The 25,682-nt window shown below is 46.3% G+C and overlaps 1 protein-coding gene across 1 annotated transcript in view; it reads left to right on the top strand.

The window, feature by feature from the left end:
- Positions 1 to 25,682, top strand: part of LOC135056938 (uncharacterized) — a 140,576-nt gene that overhangs the window by 40,654 nt on the left and 74,240 nt on the right. Inside the window, exons 2-5 of the mRNA XM_063962719.1 lie at positions 2,195 to 2,386; positions 3,554 to 3,634; positions 21,527 to 21,601; positions 24,112 to 25,461. Coding sequence (XP_063818789.1) covers positions 2,195 to 2,386; positions 3,554 to 3,634; positions 21,527 to 21,601; positions 24,112 to 25,461 — 1,698 coding nt within the window. The remainder of the gene's footprint in view (positions 1 to 2,194; positions 2,387 to 3,553; positions 3,635 to 21,526; positions 21,602 to 24,111; positions 25,462 to 25,682) is intronic.

The following is a 25,682-nucleotide window of genomic DNA, read 5'->3' as shown; positions in this document are numbered from 1 at the left end:
AGTCCCTGGATGTAGTCAGGGCTTTGAAGATTTATGTGACCAGAACGGCTCGGATCAGGAAGACTGAAGCTTTGTTTGTTCTGTATGCGGCCAACAAGGTTGGCGCCCCTGCTTCAAAGCAGACTATTGCTCGCTGGATCTGTAACACGATTCAGCAGGCGCATTCTACGGCAGGATTGCCGTTACCGAAATCGGTTAAGGCCCACTCCACTAGGAAAGTGGGCTCTTCTTGGGCGGCTGCCCGAGGGGTCTCGGCATTACAGTTGTGCCGAGCAGCTACTTGGTCGGGGACAAACACCTTTGCAAAGTTCTATAAGTTTGATACCCTGGCTGAGGAGGACCTCCTGTTTGCTCAATCGGTGCTGCAGAGTCATCCGCACTCTCCCGCTCGTTTGGGAGCTTTGGTATAATCCCCAAGGTCCTTACGGAGTTCCAGCATCCTTAAGGACATTAGAGAAAATAAGATTTTACTTACTGGTAAATCTATTTCTCGTAGTCCGTAGAGGATGCTGGGCGCCCGTCCCAAGTGCGGACTTCTTCTGCATGACTTGTATATAGTTATTGCTTACATAAGAGTTATGTTATAGTTTTCGGTGATACCGTGGCTATGTTTTTGTTCATACTGTTAACTGGGTAAGTTTATCTTAAGTTATACAGTGTGATTGGTGTGGCTGGTATGAACCTCGCCCTTAGATTTACAAAAATCCTTCCTCGTACTGTCCATCTCCTCTGGGCACAGTTTCCCTAACTGAGGTCTGGAGGAGGGGCATAGTGGGAGGAGCCAGTGCACACCCAGAATCCAAAGCTTTCTTAAAGGGCCCTATCTCCTGCGGAGCCCGTCTATTCCCCATGGTCCTTACGGAGTCCCAGCATCCTCTACGGACTACGAGAAATAGATTTACCGGTAAGTAAAATCTTATTATATCTATAGTAATACAGGGACATGATTGGGGAGTTGAGGGTATCTGGAAGCATCACAGTGACATCACTTACTGTATATCTATAGTAATACAGGGACATGACTGGGGAATTGAGGGGTCTGGGTGTATCGCTGTAATGTCACATATCTATAATAATAATACAGGGACATGACTGGGGAGGTAAGGGGATCTGTGAGCATCACAGTGACGTCACAAAGCTAGGGACATGATTGGGGAGGTGAGGGTTTCTGGGAGTATCACAGTGACGTTACTTATATCTATAGTAATAATACAGGGACAAGACTGGGGAGGTGATGGGATCTGGGAGTGTCACAGTGACATCACTTATATCTATAGTAATAATACAGGGACATGACTGGGAAGGTGAGGGGATTTGGGAGTGTCATAGTGACATCACTTATATCTCTAGTAAATAATACAGGGACATGACTGGGGAGGTGAGGGGATCAGTGAACGTCACTGTGACATCACTTTTATCTATAGTAATAATACAGGGACATGACTAGGGAGGTGAGGGGCTCTGGGAGCGTCACAGTGACATCACTTATATCTATAGTAATAATACAGGGACATGACTGGGGAGGTGATGGGGTCTGAGAGTGTCACAGTGACATCACTTTTATCTATAGTAATAATACAGGGACATGACTGGGGAGGTGATGTTATCTGGTTAGGTGAGGTGGTCTGGGAGTATCACAGTGACATTACTTATATCTATAGTAATAATACAGAGACATGACTGGGGAGGTGAGGGCATCTGGGAGCGTCACAGTGACATCACATATCTATAGTAATACAGTGACATGATTGGGGAGGTGAGGGGTTCTGGGAGTGTCACAGTGACACCACTTATATCTATAGTACACTTTTATCTTTAGTAATACAGTGACATGACTAGGGAGGTGAGAGGATCTGCGAGTGTCACAGTGACATCAGTTATATCTATAGTAATAATAAAGGGACATGACTGGGGAGGTGAGGGGATCTTGGAGCGTCACAGTGATGTCACATATCTATAATAATAATAATAATAATACAGGGGCATGACAGAGTAGGTGTGGGGATCTGGGCGTGTTACAGTGACATCACATATCTATAGTAATAATACAGAGGCATGATGGGAAGGTGAGGGGATCTGCGAGCGTCACAGTGACATCACTTGTATCTATAGTAATAATACAGGGACGTGACTGGGGAGGTGAGGAGATATGGAAGTTTATACAATGATATTTGATGTGTCCCCCTATACCCAGGGTTACACGGTAGTGAGGAAGACATCCGGTAAGTTCGAGACACCCAGCAGCTGTCCCCGTGTGTCAGGAAGACTGAGCAGAACCCAGAGCCCCATCACGGTGCCTCCACCTCACTCACTGATACATGAGAGACACAATAACCAGAAGATCCTAGAACTCACCAACAAGATCATTCAGCTGCTGACTGGAGAGGTGACTGCTGGGAATGGGACATTATACAGTAACACCGGGGAACGTGTCTGGGTGATGACTGGAGAGGTGACTGCTGGGAATGGGACATTATACAGTAAGACCAGGGGATGTGTCTGGGTGATGACTGGAGAGGTGACTGCTGGGAATGAGACATTATACAGTAACACCAGGGGACGTGTCTGGGTGATGACTGGAGAGGTGACTGCTGGGAATGGGACATTATACAGTAACACCGGCGGATGTGTCTGGGTGATGACTGGAGAGGTGACTGCTGGGAATGGGGCATTATACAGTAACACCAGGGGATGTGTCTGGGTGATGACTGGAGAGGTGACTGCTGGGAATGGGGCATTATACAGTAACACCAGGGGACGTGTCTGGGTGATGACTGGAGAGGTGACTGCTGGGAATGGGGCATTATACAGTAACACCAGGGGACGTGTCTGGGTGATGACTGGAGAGGTTGCTGCTGGGAATGGGGCATTATACAGTAACAGCAGGGGTTGTGTCTGGGTGATGACTGGAGAGGTGGCTGCTGGGAATGGGACATTATACAGTAACACCAGGGGATGTGTCTGGGTGATGACTGGAGAGGTGACTGCTGGGAATGGGACATTATACAGTAACACCAGGGGATGTGTCTGGGTGATGACTGTATCACTGTGTGTGTCAGATTCCTATAAGGTGTCAGGATGTCACTGTCTATGTCTCCATGCAGGAGCGGGAGTATATAGAGGAACACAGGGGTCTGTACAAGGACATGATGATGGAGAATCACCGGCCCCTCACATCACTGGGTAAGAGGAGACTGTCATGTATTGTACAAGGGAGAGCAGGTATGGGGGGCCCTATATACACACATCATCTGATAATCACATATATACAATGTACTCAGTCACTTTGTGTCTCCTACAGATGGACCCAGTAACAGAGATACCCCAGAGAGATGTCCCCGTCCTCTGTATTCCCAGGACTGTACAGAGGAGAATCACAGGACCCCACAGGAGGATCAGGTAGGTGGGATTTAGGGTCTAGACAATATACCAAAGTGACTGACGCTATGTGATCTGTAGAGGAGCTGTGTGTGTCTTATACACTATTATACTATTTACTATCAAATAATGAAATAAGCCTTATTATAAAGTGTTCATTATTGTTGGTATTTAGGGTGAAGATAGGAGTAATGTGACTGATATGAAGGCAGAAGATATAGAGGGAGAAGAGGAGACGTATGTGACTGATATGAAGGCAGAAGATACAGAGGGAGAAGAAGAGACGTATGTGACTAATATGAAGGCAGAAGATACAGAGGGAGAAGAAGAGACGTATGTGACTGATATGAAGGCAGAAGATATAGAGGGAGAAGAAGAGACGTATGTGACTGATATGAAGGCAGAAGATATAGAGGGAGAAGAAGAGACGTATGTGACTGATATGAAGGCAGAAGATATAGAGGTAGAAGAAGAGACATATGTGACTGATATGAAGGCAGAAGATATAGAGGGAGAAGAAGAGACGTATGTGACTGATATGAAGGCAGAAGATATAGAGGGAGAAGAAGAGACGTATGTGACTGATATGAAGGCAGAAGATATAGAGGGAGAAGAAGAGACGTATGTGACTGATATAAAGGCAGAAGATATAGAGGGAGAAGAAGAGACGTATGTGACTGATATGAAGGCAGAAGATATAGAGGGAGAAGAAGAGACGTATGTGACTGATATGAAGGCAGAAGATATAGAGGGAGAAGAAGAGACGTATGTGACTGATATGAAGGCAGAAGATATAGAGGGAGAAGAAGAGACGTATGTGACTGATATGAAGGCAGAAGATATAGAGGGAGAAGAAGAGACGTATGTGACTGATATAAAGGCAGAAGATATAGAGGGAGAAGAAGAGACGTATGTGACTGATATGAAGGCAGAAGATATAGAGGGAGAAGAAGAGACGTATGTGACTGATATGAAGGCAGAAGATATAGAGGGAGAAGAGACGTATGTGACTGATATGAAGGCAGAAGATATAGAGGGAGAAGAAGAGACGTGTGTGACTGATATGAAGGCAGAAGATACAGAGGGAGAAGAAGAGACGTATGTGACTGATATAAAGGCAGAAGATATAGAGGGAGAAGAAGAGACGTATGTGAAGGGTGATCTGCAGTGTAAGGAGGAGGAAATCCCTACAGATATCAGCACAGGTGAGCAATAAACACTTTATTTTATTTATTTACAGTTCCTTATATAGCGCATCAAATTCTGTTGCTCTTTACAATTGGAAACAGTGATAAAATAAAACCAAACGAGTGAAAACAGTGAGATAACAAGAATAGGTAATAACAGAAATTCATAGAGGTAGGACGGCCCTGCTTTCAAGCTTACAATCTATAGGGAAGTAGGCATTGATAGACAAGGATAGGTGTTGACTATTGCAAAAAGGTCCACCAGATTGCAAAAGTCCTTGGTGGGCTGTATGATATGGTTACACAGCAATGTTGGCCTGGTGTCGGGAGGATGGGAAAGTGAAGAAAGTAAAAACATGTGAGGTTATGTGTGGACTCTACAGTGGGGATGTAATTGGAAAGTAAAGTATATGAAGCTATGTGGGCATTTCCAGAATTCGATACACTCACCTTCAGGAATTGCTTAAAGTTTTGGAGACTAGAGGCGAGTCTTATTGTGCGTGGGAGGGGATTCCACTATTTTATTACAGAGTAGAGTCCCATATTCTCCTTCCTTAGTCACTACAGCAATATCTCATTCTACACCCTTTTCTGTCAGTACAAACTAATGAGAGATATGTATCTGACCATTGGAGGAGTCCAGAGCCATCAGCCCCTATTATACTCCTGCTCTCCCATTCGCATCATGTCACAGTATGTTACCAGCCCAGAGATCTGACCAGTCTCCTCACGACACTCTCTGGTGTATCATATACATCAGGGGACATCAGCCCCTATTATACTCCTGCTCTCCCCCTCACATCATGTAATTTTGTGTTACCAGTCCAGAGATCTGACCAGTCTCCTACCTATACACTCTGGTGTATCTCATACATCAGGAGCCATCAGCCCCTATTATACTCCTGCTCCCCCTCACGTCATATCACTGTGTGTTACCAGCCCAGAGATCTGACCAGTCTCCTCCCCACACTCTCTGGTGTATCTCATACATCAGGAGTCATCAGCCCCTATTATACTCCTGCTCTCTCCCTCACATCATGTCACTGTGTGTTACCAGCCCAAAGATCTGACCAGTCTTCTTCCCACACTCTATGGTGTATGTTATACATCAGGAGCCATCAGCCCCTATTATACTCCTGCTCTCCCCCTCACATCATGTCACTGTGTGTTACCAGCCCAGAGATCTGACCAGTCTCCTGCCTACACACTCTGGTGTATCTCATACATCAGTAGCCATCAGTCCCTATTATAGTCCTGCTCTCCCCCTCACATCATGTCACTGTGTGTTACCAGCACAGAGATCTGACTTGTCTCCTCCCCACACTCTCTGGTGTATCTCATACATCAGGGGACCTCAGCCCCTATTATACTCCTGCTCTCCCCCTCACATCATGTCACTGTGTGTTACCAGCCCAGAGATCTGACCAGTCTCCTGCCTACACACTCTGGTGTATCTCATACATCAGTAGCCATGAGTCCCTATTATAGTCCTGCTCTCCCCCTCACATCATGTCACTGTGTGTTACCAGCACAGAGATCTGACTTGTCTCCTCCCCACACTCTCTGGTGTATCTCATACATCAGGGGACCTCAGCCCCTATTATACTCCTGCTCTCCCCCTCACATCATGTCACTGTGTGTTACCAGCCCAGAGATCTGACCAGTCTCCTGCCTACACACTCTGGTGTATCTCATACATCAGGAGCCATCAGCCCCTATTATACTCCTGCTCTCCACCTCACATCATGTCACTGTGTGTTACCAGCCCAGAGATCTGACCAGTCTCCTCCCCACACACTTTGGTGTATCTCATGCATCAGGAGCCATCAGCCCCTATTATACTCCTGCTCTCCCCCTCACATCATGTCACTGTGTGTTACCAGCCCAGAGATCTGACCAGTCTCCTCCCCACACACTCTGGTGTATCTCATACATCAGTAGCCATTAGCCCCTATTATACTCCTGCTCCCCCTTACGTCATATCACTGTGTGTTATCAGCCCAGAGATCTGACCAGTCTCCTCCCCACACCCTTTGGGAAATCTCATACATCAGGAGCCATCAGCCCCTATTATACTCCTGCTCTCCCCCTCACATCATGTAATTTTGTGTTACCAGCCCAGAGATCTGACCAGTCTCCTCACGACACTCTCTGGTGTATCTCATACATCAGGAGCCATCAGCCCCTATTATACTCCTGCTCTCACCCTCACATCATGTCACTGTGTGTTACCAGCCCAGAGATCTGACCAGTCTCCTCACGACACTCTCTGGTGTATCATATACATCAGGGGACATCAGCCCCTATTATACTCCTGCTCTCCCCCTCACATCATGTAATTTTGTGTTACCAGTCATGAGATTTGACCAGTCTCCTCCCCACACACTCTGGTGTATCTCATACATCAGGAGCCATCAGTCCCTATTATACTCCTGCTCTCCCCCTTACATCATGTCACTGTGTGGTTACCAGCCCAGAGATCTGACCAGTCTCCTCCCCACACTCTCTGGTGTATCATATACATCAGGGGACATCAGCCCCTATTATACTCGTGCTCTCCCCCTCACATCATGTAATTTTGTGTTACCAGTCCAGAGATCTGACCAGTCTCCTCCCCACACTCTCTGGTGTATCTCATACATCAGAGCCATCAGCCCCTATTATACTCCTGCTCTCCACCCCTCACATCATGTCACTGTGTGTTACCAGCCCAGAGATCTGACCAGTCTCCTCACGACACTCTCTGGTGTATCATATACATCAGGGGACATCAGCCCCTATTATACTCCTGCTCTCCCCCTTACATCATGTAATTTTGTGTTACCAGTCCAGAGATCTGACCAGTCTCCTACCCATACACTCTGGTGTATCTCATACATCAGTAGCCATCAGCCCCTATTGTACTCCTGCTCTCCCCCTCACATCATGCCACTGTGTGTTACCAGCCCAGAGATCTGACCAGTCTCCTCCCCACACTCTCTGGTGTATCTCATACATCAGGAGCCATCAGCCCCTATTATACTCCTGCTCTCCCCCTCACGTCATGTCACTGTATGTTACCAGCCAAGAGATCTGACCAGTCTCCTCTCCACACTCTCTGGTGTATCTCATACATCAGGAGCCATCATCCCCTATTATACTCCTGTTCTCCCCTCACATCATGTCACTGTATGTTACCATCCCAGAGATCTGACCAGTCTCCTCACGACACTCTCTGGTGTATCATATACATCAGGGGACATCAGCCCCTATTATACTCCTGCTCTCCCCCTCACATCATGTAATTTTGTGTTACCAGTCCAGAGATCTGACCAGTCTCCTACCTATACACTCTGGTGTATCTCGTACATCAGGAGCCATCAGCCCCTATTATACTCCTGCTCCCCCTCACGTCATATCACTGTGTGTTACCAGCCCAGAGATCTGACCAGTCTCCTCCCCACACTCTCTGGTGTATCTCATACATCAGGAGTCATCAGCCCCTATTATACTCCTGCTCTCTCCCTCACATCATGTCACTGTGTGTTACCAGCCCAAAGATCTGACCAGTCTTCTTCCCACACTCTATGGTGTATGTTATACATCAGGAGCCATCAGCCCCTATTATACTCTTGCTCTCCCCCTCACATCATGTCACCGTGTGTTACCAGCCCAGAGATCTGACCAGTCTCCTGCCTACACACTCTGGTGTATCTCATACATCAGTAGCCATCAGTCCCTATTATAGTCCTGCTCTCCCCCTCACATCATGTCACTGTGTGTTACCAGCACAGAGATCTGACTTGTCTCCTCCCCACACTCTCTGGTGTATCTCATACATCAGTGGACCTCAGCCCCTATTATACTCCTGCTCTCCCCCTCACATCATGTCACTGTGTGTTACCAGCCCAGAGATCTGACCAGTCTCCTGCCTACACACTCTGGTGTATCTCATGCATCAGGAGCCATCAGCCCCTATTATACTCCTGCTCTCCACCTCACATCATGTCACTGTGTGTTACCAGCCCAGAGATCTGACCAGTCTCCTCCCCACACACTCTGGTGTATCTCATGCATCAGGAGCCATCAGCCCCTATTATACTCCTGCTCTCCCCCTCACATCATGTCACTGTGTGTTACCAGCCAAGAGATCTGACCAGTCTCCTTCCCACACACTCTGGTGTATCTCATACATCAGGAGCCATCAGCCCCTATTATACTCCTGCTCTCCCCCTCACATCATGTCACTGTGTGTTACCAGCCCAGAGATCTGAACAGTCTCCTCACCACACACTCTGGTGTATCTCATACATCAGGAGCCATCAGCCCCTATTATACTCCTGCTCTCCACCTCACATCATGTCACTGTGTGTTACCAGCCCAGAGATCTGACCAGTCTCCTCCCAACACACTCTGGTGTATATCATGCATCAGGAGCCATCAGCCCCTATTATACTCCTGCTCTCCGCCTCACAACATGTCACTGTGTGTTACCAGCCAAGAGATCTGACCAGTCTCCTTCCCACACACTCTGATGTATCTCATACATCAGGAGCCATCAGCCCCTATTATACTCCTGCTCTACCCCTCACATCATGTCACTGTGTGTTACCAGCCCAGAGATCTGACCAGTCTCTTCCCCCATATTCTCTGGTGTATCTCATACATCAGGAGCCTTCAGCCTGTATTATACTAATGCTCTCCCCTCACATCATGTCACTGTGTTACTAGCTCAGAGAACTGACCAGTCTCCTCCCCACACTCTCTGGTGTATTTCATACATCAGTAGCCATCAGCTCCTATTATACTCCTGCTCTCCTCCTCACATCATGTCACTGTGTGTTACCAGCCCAGAGATCTGGCCAGTTTCCTCCCAACACTCTGTAGTGTATCTCATACATCAGGAACCATCAACTCCTATTATACTCCTGCTCTCCCCCTCACATCATGTCACTGTGTGTTGTCAGCCCAGAAATCTGACCAGTCTCCACCCCACACTTTCTCATACATCAGAAGACATCTGTTACTATTCTTCTCCTTCTCCTGTTATAGCAGTGAGCAGTACAGTTGGTGTAATGGCAAGCATTACTGAATCACAGAGGTGAGGTTGTGGGTTCAAGTCCCTTACTGCATGGAGTTGTATTTTCTCCCTGTTCTTTTATGGGTTTCCTCCCACAATCCAATAATTATACCAGCTGAGCAACTAGTGTATATGTGTTTGCCTATGTGGTAAGGAATATAGACTGTTAGCCCCTGGGACTGAGGTAAGTGAGCGGATATTCTCTGTAAAGTGCTGTGGAATATGTATGTGCTATATATGGATAACTGGTAGCGAATGATCATGCATACCCCTGATCGGATCAGCTCCGGCTGCCAGGTTTGTATGATGTCCCTCATGTGGGTGTGACTGACCTCCCCCTGACCTTAGCTGCTGCCCTGATCTTGTGCTTCTCACGCTGTGCACCAGAAATGCGTAATTCCCAGCTCTGCTAACAGTACATTACGCGTATACTGCCCACTGTGTGCGAGCCTGGATGCAGCAGTATTCCGTCACCTGATGTGAGGATATGGGGCTCACAGATCACTTCCAGTATTAGATGGAAAGGTGAAATGTTTATGTTTAAGGACAAGTTGCACCACAGCATGGCACCCTTGGACTCGGCAACAGGAGCAGAGAGTCCAGTAATGTCCCGTGGCTCGGGACAGTCTGCCGTTGATCCAACGTACGTTTCAGCAGGGGTGATGTATAGAGGCAGTGACCAGGATAAGGGGCCGGTGACGGGTCTAAATAATCCCAAAGTTATTTGTCCCACACGGCCTCTTGGCAGAGCATCAACGCTTATCCACTATCAGAGACAATCACTGACTGCAAAGCTCTCCGGTGTTATGATTCCTGTACTCCAGACCGGAGAAGATCTTATGGCAGGGATCTGAGTACAGGAACAATATGCTGGTTGTGGGAGCTGGAGAGCCTAGTAACCCCTGGCGCCCTAACTCCGTTGTCTCGCCCGTGTTATCAGAAATCCCCTGCGAGACTATGGTTGCTTGAGCCCATGGCAGCCGCGTTCGAAGGGCGGATTATGTCTGCCCAACCCCGATGCCCCCGCAGGTCTTAATGGGAGACAAGGGGAAATCCGAGACAGGGTGATAACAAGGGGCCCTCTGACTAAGCAACCAGGCCAGGGGTTACAAGCTAACTAACTTAAATCAAAAGGTATGTGCGGACTAGCCGCCAGGGAAAAGGACAACCAAAGATCCACTGATCCGACACTCCTATCCGGCACCGCTGGACACCAGAGTGGATCTGTGGAAGCGGAATCCTCCGCAAAAGCTCCAGAACACAATTAAACAAAATAATAAACAGTAAGCGGACAAGCCGCAACACACGGCTGCGCCGCGACTCACGAACACCACCAGATGTTAAAGGTGCTCGGTCAGACTCCAGGAACAGATGGTAAACTTCCGAGTACAGGATCTCTGAGGACAGGAACAACCGAATAGACCGGGACTGGGAACTCTCTGCAGCAGACACAGGCAAACAGGAAGCTATCACCGGCGTCTGTGAGAAGCCCAGGAAGTGTTCTTAACAGAGAGTCCTCCAATCAGCTGTTTGGAGGCTGATTGGATTAAATGCCATGCAGCTGCCAAGCTGCCTGGCCAGGGAAACAGATGAGTGATTAATTACAACATGCCGTGCAGCTGCATGCTACACAGCCAGGAAACCAATGAGGTGATTAACTTAGACCCAGCAACGGGGAACGCGGTCCGACAGTGGCGTCCCCGTTGCTAGTCGCCGGGCCGCACTGACGAGCGGACCCTCGGCGCCTAACAGTACCCCCCCCTTGAGGAGGGGTCAAGGAACCCCTAAGGCCGGGTTTCTGAGGAAATTCTCGAAAAAATTCCTTTTTGAGCCTTGGGGCATGGAGATCCTCATCCAGGACCCAAGACCTTTCCTCTGGCCCATAACCTCTCCAATGTACCAAAAAATAAAGCCGACCCCGGGACAACTTGGAATCGAGAACCTTCTCCACCAAGAACTCCTGCTGACCCTGTACATTAACTGGTGATCTCCCCTGAGATATTTTACGAGGAAATCTGCTGGACGAAACATATGGTTTAAGCAATGAGCAATGGAAGGTATTTCCGATCCGTAAAGTTTTTGGTAAACGTAACCGGAAAGCAACTGGATTTACTTTTTTGATAATGAGAAATGGTCCAATAAATCTAGGACCCAATCTGGCTGAGGTTTGTCGAAGTTTAATGTTGCGAGTCGACAACCACACCCTGTCTCCTACTTTAAAAGTGCACGGCCGCCGGAGCCTGTCAGAAATTTTTTTTTCCTGGAAAGCTGCTTTTCTGAGAGCCAGGTGCACTTTTTTCCAAATAAGTTTAAGATGAGAGGTCAGGGCCAGAGAGGAGACAGAGGAATGTTGAAAAAATGAATTAGCTCTGGGGTGAAAACCAAAAACTGCAAAAAATGGAGACACATTGGTGGAGGAATGACAGGCATTATTATAAGCAAACTCCGCCAATGGAAGAAACTCAGACCAGTCATTTTGGAGTTTGGCCGAGTACAAACGCAAATATTGTTTTAGAGATTGGTTAACTCGCTCAGTCTGTCCATTGGATTGTGGATGATAGCCGGAGGTTAATGATAATTTCATCTTTAACGAAGCACAAAAAGACTTCCAAAATTGTGCAATGAATTGTGGACCCCTGTCAGAAACAATGTCAGTGGGTAAGCCATGGAGTCTAAAAACATGGCGGAGGAGCAAGACTGCCAATCCCTGGGCAGATGGCAATCGGGTTAGAGCAATGAAATGGGCCATCTTGCTAAAACGGTCCACTACCACCCATATGACTCGGCATCCGGCTGACAGAGGGAGGTCCACCACAAAATCCATGGAGATATGCGACCATGGCCTAAGAGGAACATTCAAGGGCATAAGTTGACCTATAGGCAAAGAACGGGGAACTTTATGCTGTGCACAGACCTGACATGAAAAAACAAACTCTTTAATGTCTTTGGAAAGACCAGGCCACCATACTGAGCGGGAGACTAATTCCAAAGTCTTAGCGATTCCCGGATGCCCGGCAACTTTGCTATCATGAAACTCCGTCAAAACAGTTGCTCTCAAAAACTCAGGGACAAAAAGACGACCAGCAGGAGTATTTCCAGGAGCTTGATGTTGAAGCAGCTTTAACTGGGAAAATACATCCTGTGTGAGGCCTGCCTGAATGACTGAAGACGGAAGTATGGGAGTAGCAGGACTGTTGTCTTGAACCGGAAGAAAACTGCGTGACAGGGCATCTGCCTTGGTATTCTTGGAACCTGGCCTGAAGGTGATAATGAATTTGAAACGAGTAAAAAATAAAGCCCAACGAGCCTGCCGGGCATTCAGTCGTTTAGCTGATTCTATGTATTGAAGATTTTTGTGATCAGTCAAAACTGAAATGGTATGGGTCGCTCCTTCAAGCCAATGCCTCCACTCCTCGAAAGCCCATTTAATAGCCAGCAATTCCCGGTTACCAACATCGTAGTTGGATTCTGCAGATGAGAATTTTCTGGACATGAAGGCACAAGGATGTAATTCAAGGGAATCAGGATCCTTCTGAGAAAGGATAGCCCCTACTCCAACCTCCGAGGCATCAACCTCAACAATGAAAGGCAATTCTGGGTTGGGATGTCTGAGGACAGGGGCTGAGACAAAGGCTTGTTTCAAGGCCTGAAAAGATAACTCAGCTTCACGTGACCAATTGGTAGGATCTGCTCCCTTCTTAGTTAGTGCCACAATGGGAGCAACTAGGTCAGAGAAAGAGTGAATAAATCTTCTATAGTAGTTCGCAAACCCTAAAAAGCGCTGAATTGCTTTTAAGTTGGTGGGTTGCGCCCAACTAAGGATGGCTTGGAGCTTCTTTGGTTCCATACAGAATCCCTGATTGGAAATAATGTACCCTAAAAAGGATACCTCCGTGACATGAAATTCACACTTCTCCAGCTTGGCATATAAGTGATTTTCACGTAATTTCTTTAGCACCTGACGCACCTGGGTAACATGTTGTTCTACAGAGTCAGAATATATCAAAATATCGTCTAAATAGACCACAACGAATCTTCCCAGAAACTCACGGAGCACATCATTAATGAGATCCTGGAAAACTGCCGGAGCGTTAGATAGGCCGAATGGCATGACCAGATACTCATAGTGGCCTGACTGAGTACTGAATGCCGTTTTCCACTCATCCCCTGACCTGATTCTGATGAGGTTATATGCTCCTCTCAGGTCAATCTTAGAAAAAATAACAGCCGAACGTAGCTGATCAAAGAGGACAGAGATCAGCGGCAGAGGGTAAGCATTCTTTACTGAGATTTTATTCAAAGCTCTAAAGTCAATGCAGGGTCTGAGTGAACCATCCTTCTTCTCCACGAAGAAGAAACCTGCACTTAAAGGGGACTTAGATGGCCTGATAAATCCTTTCCCAAGGCTTTCTTTCACATACTCATTCATGGCCACAGTTTCAGGACCAGACAAAGCATATAACCTTCCTTTAGGCAACGTGGCACCAGGAATTAACTCAATGGTACAATCATAAGGCCTATGGGGAGGCAAAATATCCGCATTGCCCTTGGAAAACACATCAACAAAATCCTGGTATTCCCCAGGAATATGTGCGGAACCGGCGGCAGCTACTCGGATAGGAAGCGTAATACATTCTTTATCACAGATGGTACCCCATTGTAGGATCTCCCCAGACTGCCAATCTATGATGGGATTATGAAAGGCCAGCCAAGGGTGACCCAGAACCACAGGAACTGCTGGACAATGGGTAAGGAAAAACTCAATCTTTTCAGAATGCAGAGCTCCCACCGAGAGCAACACAGGAGGTGTACATAGAGAAATAACCCCATTGGATAAGGGACTCCCATCTAAACCATGCATGGTGATACACCTACCCAAGGTTAGCTGAGGAATACCTAAGGCCTTGGCCCATGTTAAATCCATAAAGTTTTCTGCAGCTCCACTGTCCACAAAAGCAGAGACCGAGGAACAGAGGCTGCCATAGGAAACTTTAGCAGGAACCAACAGTGAATTATTTGAGGAGATGAGCTGTAGACCAAAGTGAACCCCCTCACAACTCACTTGGTCAGGAAGTTTCCCGACTTGTTTGGACAACTACGGGCAAAATGTCCCTTACCCCCGCAGTATAAACACAGACCAGAATTTTGCCTCCTGGTTCTTTCTTCCGGAGACAATTTGGAGAAACCAATCTGCATAGGCTCCTCCATGTCTACAGGAATGGAAGGAACACAGGGAGAAGACCCGACAGATGCCCCTTTTTCAGCCCTCCGCTCTCTGAGCCGACGATCTATTTTAATAGAGAGCTCCATGAGGTTATCGAGAGTCTCAGGAGCAGGATACTGGAGGAGACTGTCTTTTATAGATTCAGATAAGCCGAGGCGAAACTGACTGCGCAGGGCTGGGTCATTCCAGCCACAGTCGTTCGACCAACGGCGAAACTCCGTACAATAATTCTCTGCGGGATTCCTACCCTGTCTAAGAGCACGCAACTGACTTTCTGCGGACGCCTCTCTATCAGGGTCGTCGTACAATAGCCCTAAAGATTTTAAAAAGGCGTCTACAGACGATAAGGCCGGATCGTCTGTCTTTAAACCAAAAGCCCAGGTCTGAGGATCCCCCAGAAGCAGAGAAATAATAATCCCAACCCGCTGAGCCTCCGTACCTGAGGAGACTGGTCTTAAACGAAAATACAGTTTGCAAGATTCTTTAAAATTAAAGAACTGTTTTCTATCCCCAGAAAAACGGTCAGGCAGATGCATTTTTGGTTCAGGGATGACCCACGGGGAAGTCCGTAACAGATCTTCCTGTGACCTCACCCGGAGGGACAGATCCTGAACCATCTGAGTAAGTTCTTGAATCTGACTAACAAGAAGCTGGCCATGATTTGGCCCAACACCGGCGGGATTCATAAGGCCGACAAATTCTCCCAACTAAAAAGTTTACTGTAAGTTAAATCTTTTCTTTTGTCTGGCCGGTGATAATGTTATGATTCCTGTACTCCAGACCGGAGAAGATCTTATGGCAGGGATCTGAGTACAGGAACAATATGCTGGTTGTGGGAGCTGGAGAGCCTAGTAACCCCTGGCGCCCTAACTCCGTTGTCTCGCCCGTGTTATCAGAAATCCCCTGCGAGACTATGGTTGCTTGAGCCCATGGCAGCCGCGTTCGAAGGGCGGATTATGTCTGCCCAACCCCGATGCCCCCGCAGGTCTTAATGGGAGACAAGGGGAAATCCGAGACAGGGTGATAACAAGGGGCCCTCTGACTAAGCAACCAGGCCAGGGGTTACAAGCTAACTAACTTAAATCAAAAGGTATGTGCGGACTAGCCGCCAGGGAAAAGGACAACCAAAGATCCACTGATCCGACACTCCTATCCGGCACCGCTGGACACCAGAGTGGATCTGTGGAAGCGGAATCCTCCGCAAAAGCTCCAGAACACAATTAAACAAAATAATAAACAGTAAGCGGACAAGCCGCAACACACGGCTGCGCCGCGACTCATGAACACCACCAGATGTTAAAGGTGCTCGGTCAGACTCCAGGAACAGATGGTAAACTTCCGAGTACAGGATCTCTGAGGACAGGAACAACCGAATAGACCGGGACTGGGAACTCTCTGCAGCAGACACAGGCAAACAGGAAGCTATCACCGGCGTCTGTGAGAAGCCCAGGAAGTGTTCTTAACAGAGAGTCCTCCAATCAGCTGTTTGGAGGCTGATTGGATTAAATGCCATGCAGCTGCCAAGCTGCCTGGCCAGGGAAACAGATGAGTGATTAATTACAACATGCCGTGCAGCTGCATGCTACACAGCCAGGAAACCAATGAGGTGATTAACTTAGACCCAGCAACGGGGAACGCGGTCCGACAGTGGCGTCCCCGTTGCTAGGCGCCGGGCCGCACTGACGAGCGGACCCTCGGCGCCTAACATCCGGTAGCCATTCTTACCCCCTCTCACCCCCAATAGCGTAATCACTCAGGAGTGTCTGATGCTCCCCTTCCACTCATGACTTAAAATAATAGTCCTAGTAAAGAATAATACATTTTGACATGAATAACTTGATTGCATTTTCATAAACTGAATCTGATAGATATATTGTGTATTGTATATTTGCTTAGTTCTTATAATGTAGTAAGGGGAATGGGTCACCTCAATCTGCTCCCACCTGCTCTGCCCTGCTCTCTTCTGTTCAGTCCCTCCCCCAGCTGTGACTCCTGACTTCATCTTTGCTCTCCTCTCCGTCCCCTCAAAATACAAGACGAAAGTCTAGGAAACAGATACTTATCACCCACCCAAAAGCTCAGACAGATGACGGAGCAGATTTGTGGTTACGTTCTACAAAGATGGGCGACGCAAAGATATTACAGAGACACGGGCAGGTACTTTGTGCAGATGAAGATTTAGACAAAGGTGTGGGCGATACAATCTCCAGCTGGAGAAGATCAAGAAATCACTTTTTCAATGGACAACTAGTATATGGACAATTGACAGTTGTGAGCTATTCGTTCATTATTTCTCCGGCTGGGTCCACAGGTTATCCTCAGGATAACAATGGGATATGATGGAGCGATAGCGGATTGGCACCAAAGATCACAAGCTTTCAGTCCTCCCAGGATGCAATGAGCTCGTCCATATAACCCCACCCACTGGCTCAGGCAAATCAGTTTTTTGTTTGGTGCGGCAGGAGCCGGACCATGGTCACAGGGCTGCTGTGTTCTGCCAGCCCTAAGCTTTATTATTATATTTTTAATAGTCTAACTATGTTTTTGAGTGATCTTTCCTAACAGCGTCTTAAACGCATATTGGAAAGAGTCGCTCCAACAACGCTTACCCACGGTACAAGTACTGTGTCGACGGGCGTCTGTGTCTGATATACTAGCAGGTCCACCAGACGTTACCAGGCTGTGGCCGGAGCACGGGGAGAAGGTAAGGCACCGGTTCCACTTAGAAGGGGAATACGGACACAGCCGCACTGGTTTGGGAGGAGACTACCAAACAGTAGCTGATGCACCGCCACCACGGATGCTCCAGAGCTAGGCTTTAGGGATCATAAAGTGCCAGTAATGGTATGAGGCTGGGATCCCTAGGGTTGATGTCAGCATGGACAGTCAGACGCTCTCCTGTTCGCCCCTCCCCCCAGTTCATGACCAGTTTCCGTCGGTCTCCTGCCATGAACTGTTGCCTCACTTCCGTCTCAGATGCTACCACGAGGTGTCTCGGTCGCAGCATAGGCCGCTGCGTCTGTGTACACTAAACTCTACCGCGAGGAGACCCAGTCGCAGGACAGGCGTCTGTATGACCGGTGCGCTTGTATGGACAGTGCGTCTGTGTTCACTTAAAGTTCCCGGAGCGACAGTGTACACTAGTATCGTCTGGATCCACTCGGCGTTTGCTAACATATTGATCGATCTTGGAAGTGAGGTGAGTCTCCCTGTATCCCACTCTACTGAGTACGTGTTATACAGCACTACAATTCTTTCTACTTTTGTCAGTATAAATAGTTAAATTTAAGTGCCTATTGCATATGAGTCTGTACATTACTGTGGTTTTCTTCGCATTGCGTCTGAATACGTTTGGATCTGTTGTGCTCAAATGACTAATATATAACATGTGACTGACTGCTAGTGTGATTGCTGACTTTATATATGTTTGTCAGTGGTTTCTTCTGAACCTCAATGCTGGTGCATGGGATGGGGTCAGATTGATATCACTTTAATAAGGTAAAGTGATTACAGTCACTAAGTGTGTAGTACACTGTGAAAAGCTGATAATTTATCATGTCTAAGAGCGGCAAAAGTGACGAGGTTACACTGACAGTAACACCAACACTTATAACATGTTTGTCCTGCAAAACGGGATTATCCTCTCAGGATCTGGCACATGATGTGCAAATTGTTTTGATTTTCAGCAGATTGCAATGCAGATCCCTGTTCAACTGCAGGTAGATCCACCTTGGGCGATGTTTGCACAGACCGTGTCCAGTATAGCTGAACTGGTAATTCCTACAGCTTCAATACCAGCAGTAGGATACACTATTAACCCATACATGCAGCTCCCTTATTACGGTATATCCACTACAGCTCAGGATACACAGCAAGCTGATAAACCGGGTGTAAATAAATCATAAAATTCACAGGCTACACAGGATGATACATCAGATGATGATAGCTCTATGTACTCTGCTTCATCATATCAAGAACAGGTGGAAGGTAACAGCTCAGTGGATATAGCTGAATTAATTGGAGCAATGAAGGCTATTCTGTCCTTAGAGGATTCAGCAGAGCCAGTGTTAAAAACTAAGGCACCTATGTTTAAACGTCCCAAAACAGTTAGGGTCGAGTTTCCAGGATCAGATCAGCTGACGAAACTCATGGAAGAAGCTTGGGCTGCACCCAATAAAAATATAGAATTCCCAGAAAATGGGATTCCAATTACCCTTTTCCAACTGGGAACTGTTTAAAAAGGGAAGTGCCTCCTAAGGTAGATACGCATGTCATTCGATTAGTGCGAAAATTTATATTGCCTTTGCAGTCAACGTCATTGAATGATGTCACAGAAAGGAGAGTGGATGGGTTTTTTAAAACCATATTTTCACTGTCGGGGGTAGTCATAAGGCCAGCTATGGCTTCAGCTTGGATGGCAAAAGCAGTAGCTGAATGGGCTGAGGTACTGGAAGACGGGCTTTCAGCACCTACCCATATAGCTCACATGAAACAGGCTGCAGTATTCTTAGAAGAAGCGGCAATAGATATGGGTACTATTGCTTCTAAAGTATCAGCCTTAAAAGAAGCTTCTCGCAGAGCAGTTTGGCTGCGTACGTGGAAAGCTGATTCAGAATTGAAAAAGGTTCTGGAATCTTTGCCTTTTGTGGGGAATATTCTGTTTGGTAAGGAATTGACAGATATTCTGGAATCAGAGGCAGAATCCAAGAAGGTCAGGTTTCCTGCCACATATAACCCAGACCTAAGGGTCCGGTTTTTCGGCCATTTCGCAAGGAAAAGCAAAAGGAAAAAGTGATCGTAAGCAGCCCCAATACAATAAGTTTGGTAAGGCAAAGAAGCATTAGGCCACCAGAGGGCCAGCTTCCAACCCAGAAGATAAGCCATCAGCCTGATGGTGCGGGCCTCCGCCTGGGGGACCCCAGGGTAGGGGGCCGACTTCCTTTTGCACAGATATGGCAGCAGTCTACAACAGATGCCTGGGTGCAAGAAGTGGTATCTCTGGGTTATGTTCTCCCTTTCAAGAAGCAGCCTCCTCAAAAGTTCTTCTGCACCAGCCCGTCACGGATAGAGGCGAAGGCCAGAGCCCTGCAAGAAGGAGTTCAGAAATTGCTTCAGTCAGGATTAATTATTCCAGTACCCCCTGCACAATGGGGACAGGGTTTTTACTCCATCCTGTTTTTGGTTCAGAATGGGTCGTTTCGGACGATTCTCAATCTCAAAATGTTAAACAAATACATTTTGGTACCACGGTTCCACATGGAGACATTACGCTCCATAGTTTTAGCTATGGAACCAGGGGATTACATGGTATCCCTAGATATACAGGATGCTTACCTGCATGTTCCTATATCACTGTCTCATCAGTGTTACCTCAGGTTCGCCATCCTCCATCAACATTTTCAGTTCCAGGCCTTACCCTTTGGGTTAGCCACAGCTTCCAGAATATTTACCAAGATTATGGTGGTTATGGCAGCTTATCTCCGAAAGCAGGGGATAAGAATTTTTCCATACCTCGACGATATTTTCATCCTGACACTGTCCCAGGAATTGTGCTTGGGCCATCTCCAGCAGACAATAACTTGTCTACAGAGCCACGGATGGCTCATACATTGGGCAAAGTCATCTCTGATTCCATCACAACAGATGATTAACTTGGGGGCTTTACTGGATTCAAGTCTGCAGAAAATATTTTTCCCTCGGAACAAAATATCCAAGGTGCAGTTAAGGACTCAGGAGTTGTTACACAGTCAAATATTATCAATTCAACATTCGACATGGTGGAGTAGGCACAGTTCCCCTCAAGACCTCTGCAGCATCTGATTCTGTCCAAATGGAATGGAGTACATCAGACGATAAAGTAACATACCATAGTACTTTCAGAAAAAGTAAGACATCCAATCTAGACAAGGGGAGACCCTTTTGGATATCCGATTGGGAGATCCTGACAACAGATGCCAGTATTCAGGGCTGGGGAGCAGTGTCCGGAAAATTATGGTTCCAAGGACAGTGAACCACAGAAGAAAGTTGCCTGCTAATAAACCTGTTGGAGCATCGGGCCATATACATGGCACTGATTCAGGCAAAAGACACTTTGCAAGGAAAACCAGTCCAGATCCGCTCAGACAATGCAACGGCAGTAGCGTACCTCAACCATCGGGGAGGGACTCGCAGCAAAAAAGCAATGAAGGAGGTAAGTCACATACTAAAATATGCAGAACTCCATCTTCCAGCATTGTCCGCAGTGTTCATTCCGGGAGTCCTAAACTGAGAAGCGGATTTTCTCAGTCGACACGCCATTCAAGCAAGCGAATATGCTCTACACCCGGAAGTCTTTCAGACTCTGGTAGACAAGTGGGGTTTGTCAGAGATAGATCTCATGGCGTCCCATCTGAACAACAAAGTGCCAGCATACGGGTCAAGAACAAAGGATCCCGGAGCGATCTTTCTGGACGCTCTATCAATGAAATGGGATTTTCATCTGGCATATCTGTTTCCTCCGATCATCTTGCTACCCAAGGTGGTGTGGAAAATAAAGCAAGAAAAGGGTGCCGTGATTCTAATAGCTCCGGCTTGGCCCAGAAGGCATTGGTACACAGATCTGCAAAGTATGTCAATGGATGCTCCAATTCTGCTCCCTCAACGTCCAGATCTACTGATGCAGTGTCCTTGTTATCACAGGCAGCTGGATCGACTGTCGTTGACGGCGTGGTTCTTGAAACCTCTATCCTGAAGTCAAGAGGATTCTCACAACAGGTAATTTAAACAATGCTCAAAGCAAGGAAACCCTCCTCAGCTCGCATTTATCACCGAATATGGCAGACCTATATTCATTGGTGCAGTAAAGGAAATATAGACCCAAAATCTTTCCAAGTTTTCAGGGTCTTAGATTTCCTTCAAGCAGGAATGGATAAGGGTTTGAAGGTGGCTTCCTTGAGAGTGCAAGTATCAGCATTGACTGTATGGTTCCAAAAGAAAATTGCCAAATTACAGGATGTGCGTACTGTTTTCCAGGGAATGCTGCGCATTCAACCGGCTTTTTCTTCCTCCGGCAGTGCCTTGGGTCTTAAGTCTAGTTCTCAAAGCCCTTCAAGTTGCTCTGTTTGAACCACTTAATAAAGTGGATCTGAAATTGTTGACTGCTAAAGTTCTCTTTCTACTGACTATGACATCAGCTAGAAGAGTGTCAGATTTAGGAGCGCTGTCATGCCGTTCTCCTTTACTGATTTTTTTATCCAGATAAAGCAGTTCTCAGAACTAGGTCTGGGTATCTTCCTAAGGTGATGTCTAAATTCCACCTTAATGAAGAAATTATAGTCCCGGTTTTCAGGTATCGGGACTGTCTGCGGGAGAAGTGTCGCTAGACGTAGTTCGGGCATTAAGGAACTATGTGGATCGTACCAGTGCCATCAGAAAGACAGATTCTCTCCATTCTTTACGGATTTCACAAGAGAGGATGGCCTGCTACTAAACAGACGCTAGCAAGATGGCTTCGAATGACGATTTCAGAAGCGTATTCTCAAGCTGATCTCCCTGTTCCGGCTAATGTCTTGCTCACTCTACTCGTAAGGTAGGTCCTTCATGGGCAGCACAACATGGTGCTTCAGCAGAACAGATATGTTAAGCAGCCACATGGTCTTCCATTAACACTTTCATTAGACATTATGCCTTGTATACTTTTGCCTCTCATGACGCTAAATTCGGGCGCAAGGTTCTCCTGTCCAATCAGGAGTATACCCACCACTAAATTGCTTTGGGCTAAATTGCTTTGAGAAATCCCATTGTTATCCTGTGGATAATCTGTGGACCCAGCCGAAGAAATATACGTTATGGTAAGAACTTACCGTTGATAACGGTATTTCTCCTATGTCCACAGGTTCCACAGGGATCCCACCCTGATGCAACTGATTTGGGGATCTTTATACTCGCTAAACTCTTCCCTCTTGCATGGAAGGGTGTGCAATGTGTGTTCTTCTCGCCTGAATAGGGCTCTACATGATGCTCCTGCCTAAATGCTTTGGAATACAACTGATTTGCCTGAGACAGTGGGCGGGGATATATGGACGAGTCCATTGCATCCTGGGAGGACTGAAAGCTTATGATCGTTTGGTGCCAATCCGCTGTAGCTCCATCATATCCCATTGTTATCCTGTTGAACCTGTGGACATAGGAGAAATACCGTTATCAACGATAAGTTCTTACCATAACTTATATTTCTTCATCAATTTAGCAAGCAAAGGGTCTAGAGGTGATTCCAAGTGTTGAATTTGCATTTTTAACCTGTTGCTGTGAACCCACAACATGCAGTCAAATGAGCTCTCATACAGGCTGCAGAAACAAAATCAGACAGATCGCAGGGACCTTCAGTGGCCAAATCAACAAATTTATATTGACCTATCCGTATAGTATCCCATCTTCCACCTATTGTATCACACCATTCTCCCCAAAATCTCCCTTTTTTTCAAACACACCAAACACATTTTCACTCAGTAAATTGGGATGTATTCCTCCCTTTCTAGAAATAGCTCAGCAATCTTATATCCTGAAACCACCCAAAAACCCTAAAAAAACTTTGTTGACCTTTTGTGTGTCAACCATGCCCACGTCAACCTAATGACCATGTCGACCTTCCATATATGTTGACCTAGACATGTGTCAGCCTTCGGTCAGTGTCGACCTACTTACTGTTGACCTTCAGTTGTCAAACTAGTGACTGACGACCTAAAGACCGGATACCAGTTTAATTAGTTATTTTTAGATTTATATATTATATTTTAAGGCAGTAGTTCCCAAACTTGGTGCCGTGAGGCACTTCCAGAGGTGCTTCAGGTTGGTGGTCCAGCACTAGGGTGCGATGATTCAACAAAGTTTGGGAAACACTGTTATAAGGCAATTCTTTCCTCTGCCACTGTAAATTGTGCGGCAGTATCAGCAAAGATGGTGTTGATGAGCTTCTGATTCAGTGTGGGGCTGAAGGGATCTGCTTCCATTCCCAGTACATGTCACCACACCTTGCATTACATTTCTATCTTCTGCAGTGGAAGTACTATATCTAGGCAGATATCTTTGTGATCCATTGGCGTATAATTTCTAGTGAAGATGGCAGAATATCGCAATGTAAGAGTCTCTGAATGAGGCTTGATAGTAGGTACATTCTGCAGTCACTTAGATGGGAGCAGGCTCTTTCAGGAAGACAATGCATCACCCTACAGGTCTGGAGCCATCATATTATGGCTGGAGGAGCATTCCTCTGAGTCTGACATCAGAAATTGGACCCCTCATTTGCCATATCTGAACCCAGTAGCACTCCACTGGGGAATATTATAAATTGTACCTTATTATGGAGAGACATTCAATTTTCTGTACACTTATTCCCAACAGATGAATGTAACAGAAGGAATATCTCGGAAGAAAATCTAATTTCATCTTCAGGTTGTAAAATAGAAGATGATGACATCACACAAGATTCTCCTGGAGAAACCCCTACTGCCCTACTCGTACCTCCTGTACCTCACAATGTGCTTGTGTCATGTGGTCCCTCTAATCAGAGGGAATGTTCTGATAACACTGATATTGGGTCATCTTCTACAGCTCTGACAGTAGATAAAATATTTCCCTGTTCTATAGATGACAGATGTTTTACACAGACCGCACAGCTTATAACCAATCATCCAGCTAAGGGAGGTGAGAAACCATTTCCATGTTCTGAGTGTGGGAAATGTTTTACCGATAAATCAAATCTTGTTACACATCAGAGAAGTCACACAGTTGACAAGCCATTTCCATGTTCTGAGTGTGGGAAATGTTTTACACACAACTCACGTCTTGTAGCACATCAGAGAAGTCACACAGGTGAGAGGCCATTTCCATGTTCTGAGTGTGGGAAATGTTTTACACACAAGTCACATCTTGTTGCACATCAGAGAAGTCACACAGGTGAGAAGCCATTTCCATGTTCTGAGTGTGGGAAATGTTTTACACACAAGTCAGATCTTGTTGCACATCAGAGAAGTCACACAGGTGAGAGGCCATTTCCATGTTCTGAGTGTGGGAAATGTTTTACACACAGCTCAAGTCTTGTTAAACATCAGAGACGTCACACAGGTGAGAAACCATTTCCATGTTCTGAGTGTGGGAAATGTTTTACTGATAAATCAGATCTTGTTACACATCAGAGAAGTCACACAGGTGACGAGCCATTTCCATGTTCTGAGTGTGGGAAATGTTTTACATACAACTCACATCTTGTTAAACATCAGAGAAGTCACACAGGTGACGAGCCATTTCCATGTTCTGAGTGTGGGAAATGTTTTACATACAACTCACGTCTTGTTAAACATCAGAAAAGTCACACAGGTGAGAAACCATTTCCATGTTCTGAGTGTGGGAAATGTTTTACCGATAAATCATATCTTGTTACACATCAGAGAAGTCACACAGGTGATAAACCATTTCCATGTTCTGAGTGTGGGAAAAGTTTTACACAGAAGTCACATCTTGTTGCACATCAGAGAAGTCACACAGGTGAGAAACCATTTCCATGTTCTGAGTGTGGGAAATGTTTTAGAGATAAATCATCTGTTGTTAGACATCAGAAACTTCACACACATGAGAATGTGTAACATGACAGTAATCGAATCTTGATAAAACTATACTTTATTAACACTATATAAAATTTGTATATATGCAGATGGAAAGTTATTTATCTTACAAATAAATCTAATTTCTCACATATTTTTTGTTAAAGGGCTGAGCTGGAATGATTTGTGTTATTTCTCTAGCATCCGTAAGGGATATTGGGGACAGAATTAGTGCGATGGGGTATAGATGGGTCCAA

The sequence above is a fragment of the Pseudophryne corroboree genome, chromosome 3, assembly GCF_028390025.1.
Source record: "Pseudophryne corroboree isolate aPseCor3 chromosome 3, aPseCor3.hap2, whole genome shotgun sequence".
Lineage (NCBI taxonomy): Eukaryota > Metazoa > Chordata > Amphibia > Anura > Myobatrachidae > Pseudophryne > Pseudophryne corroboree.
Note: the sequence above shows the minus strand (reverse complement) of the source record. Positions and strands in the feature narration are given on the sequence as shown.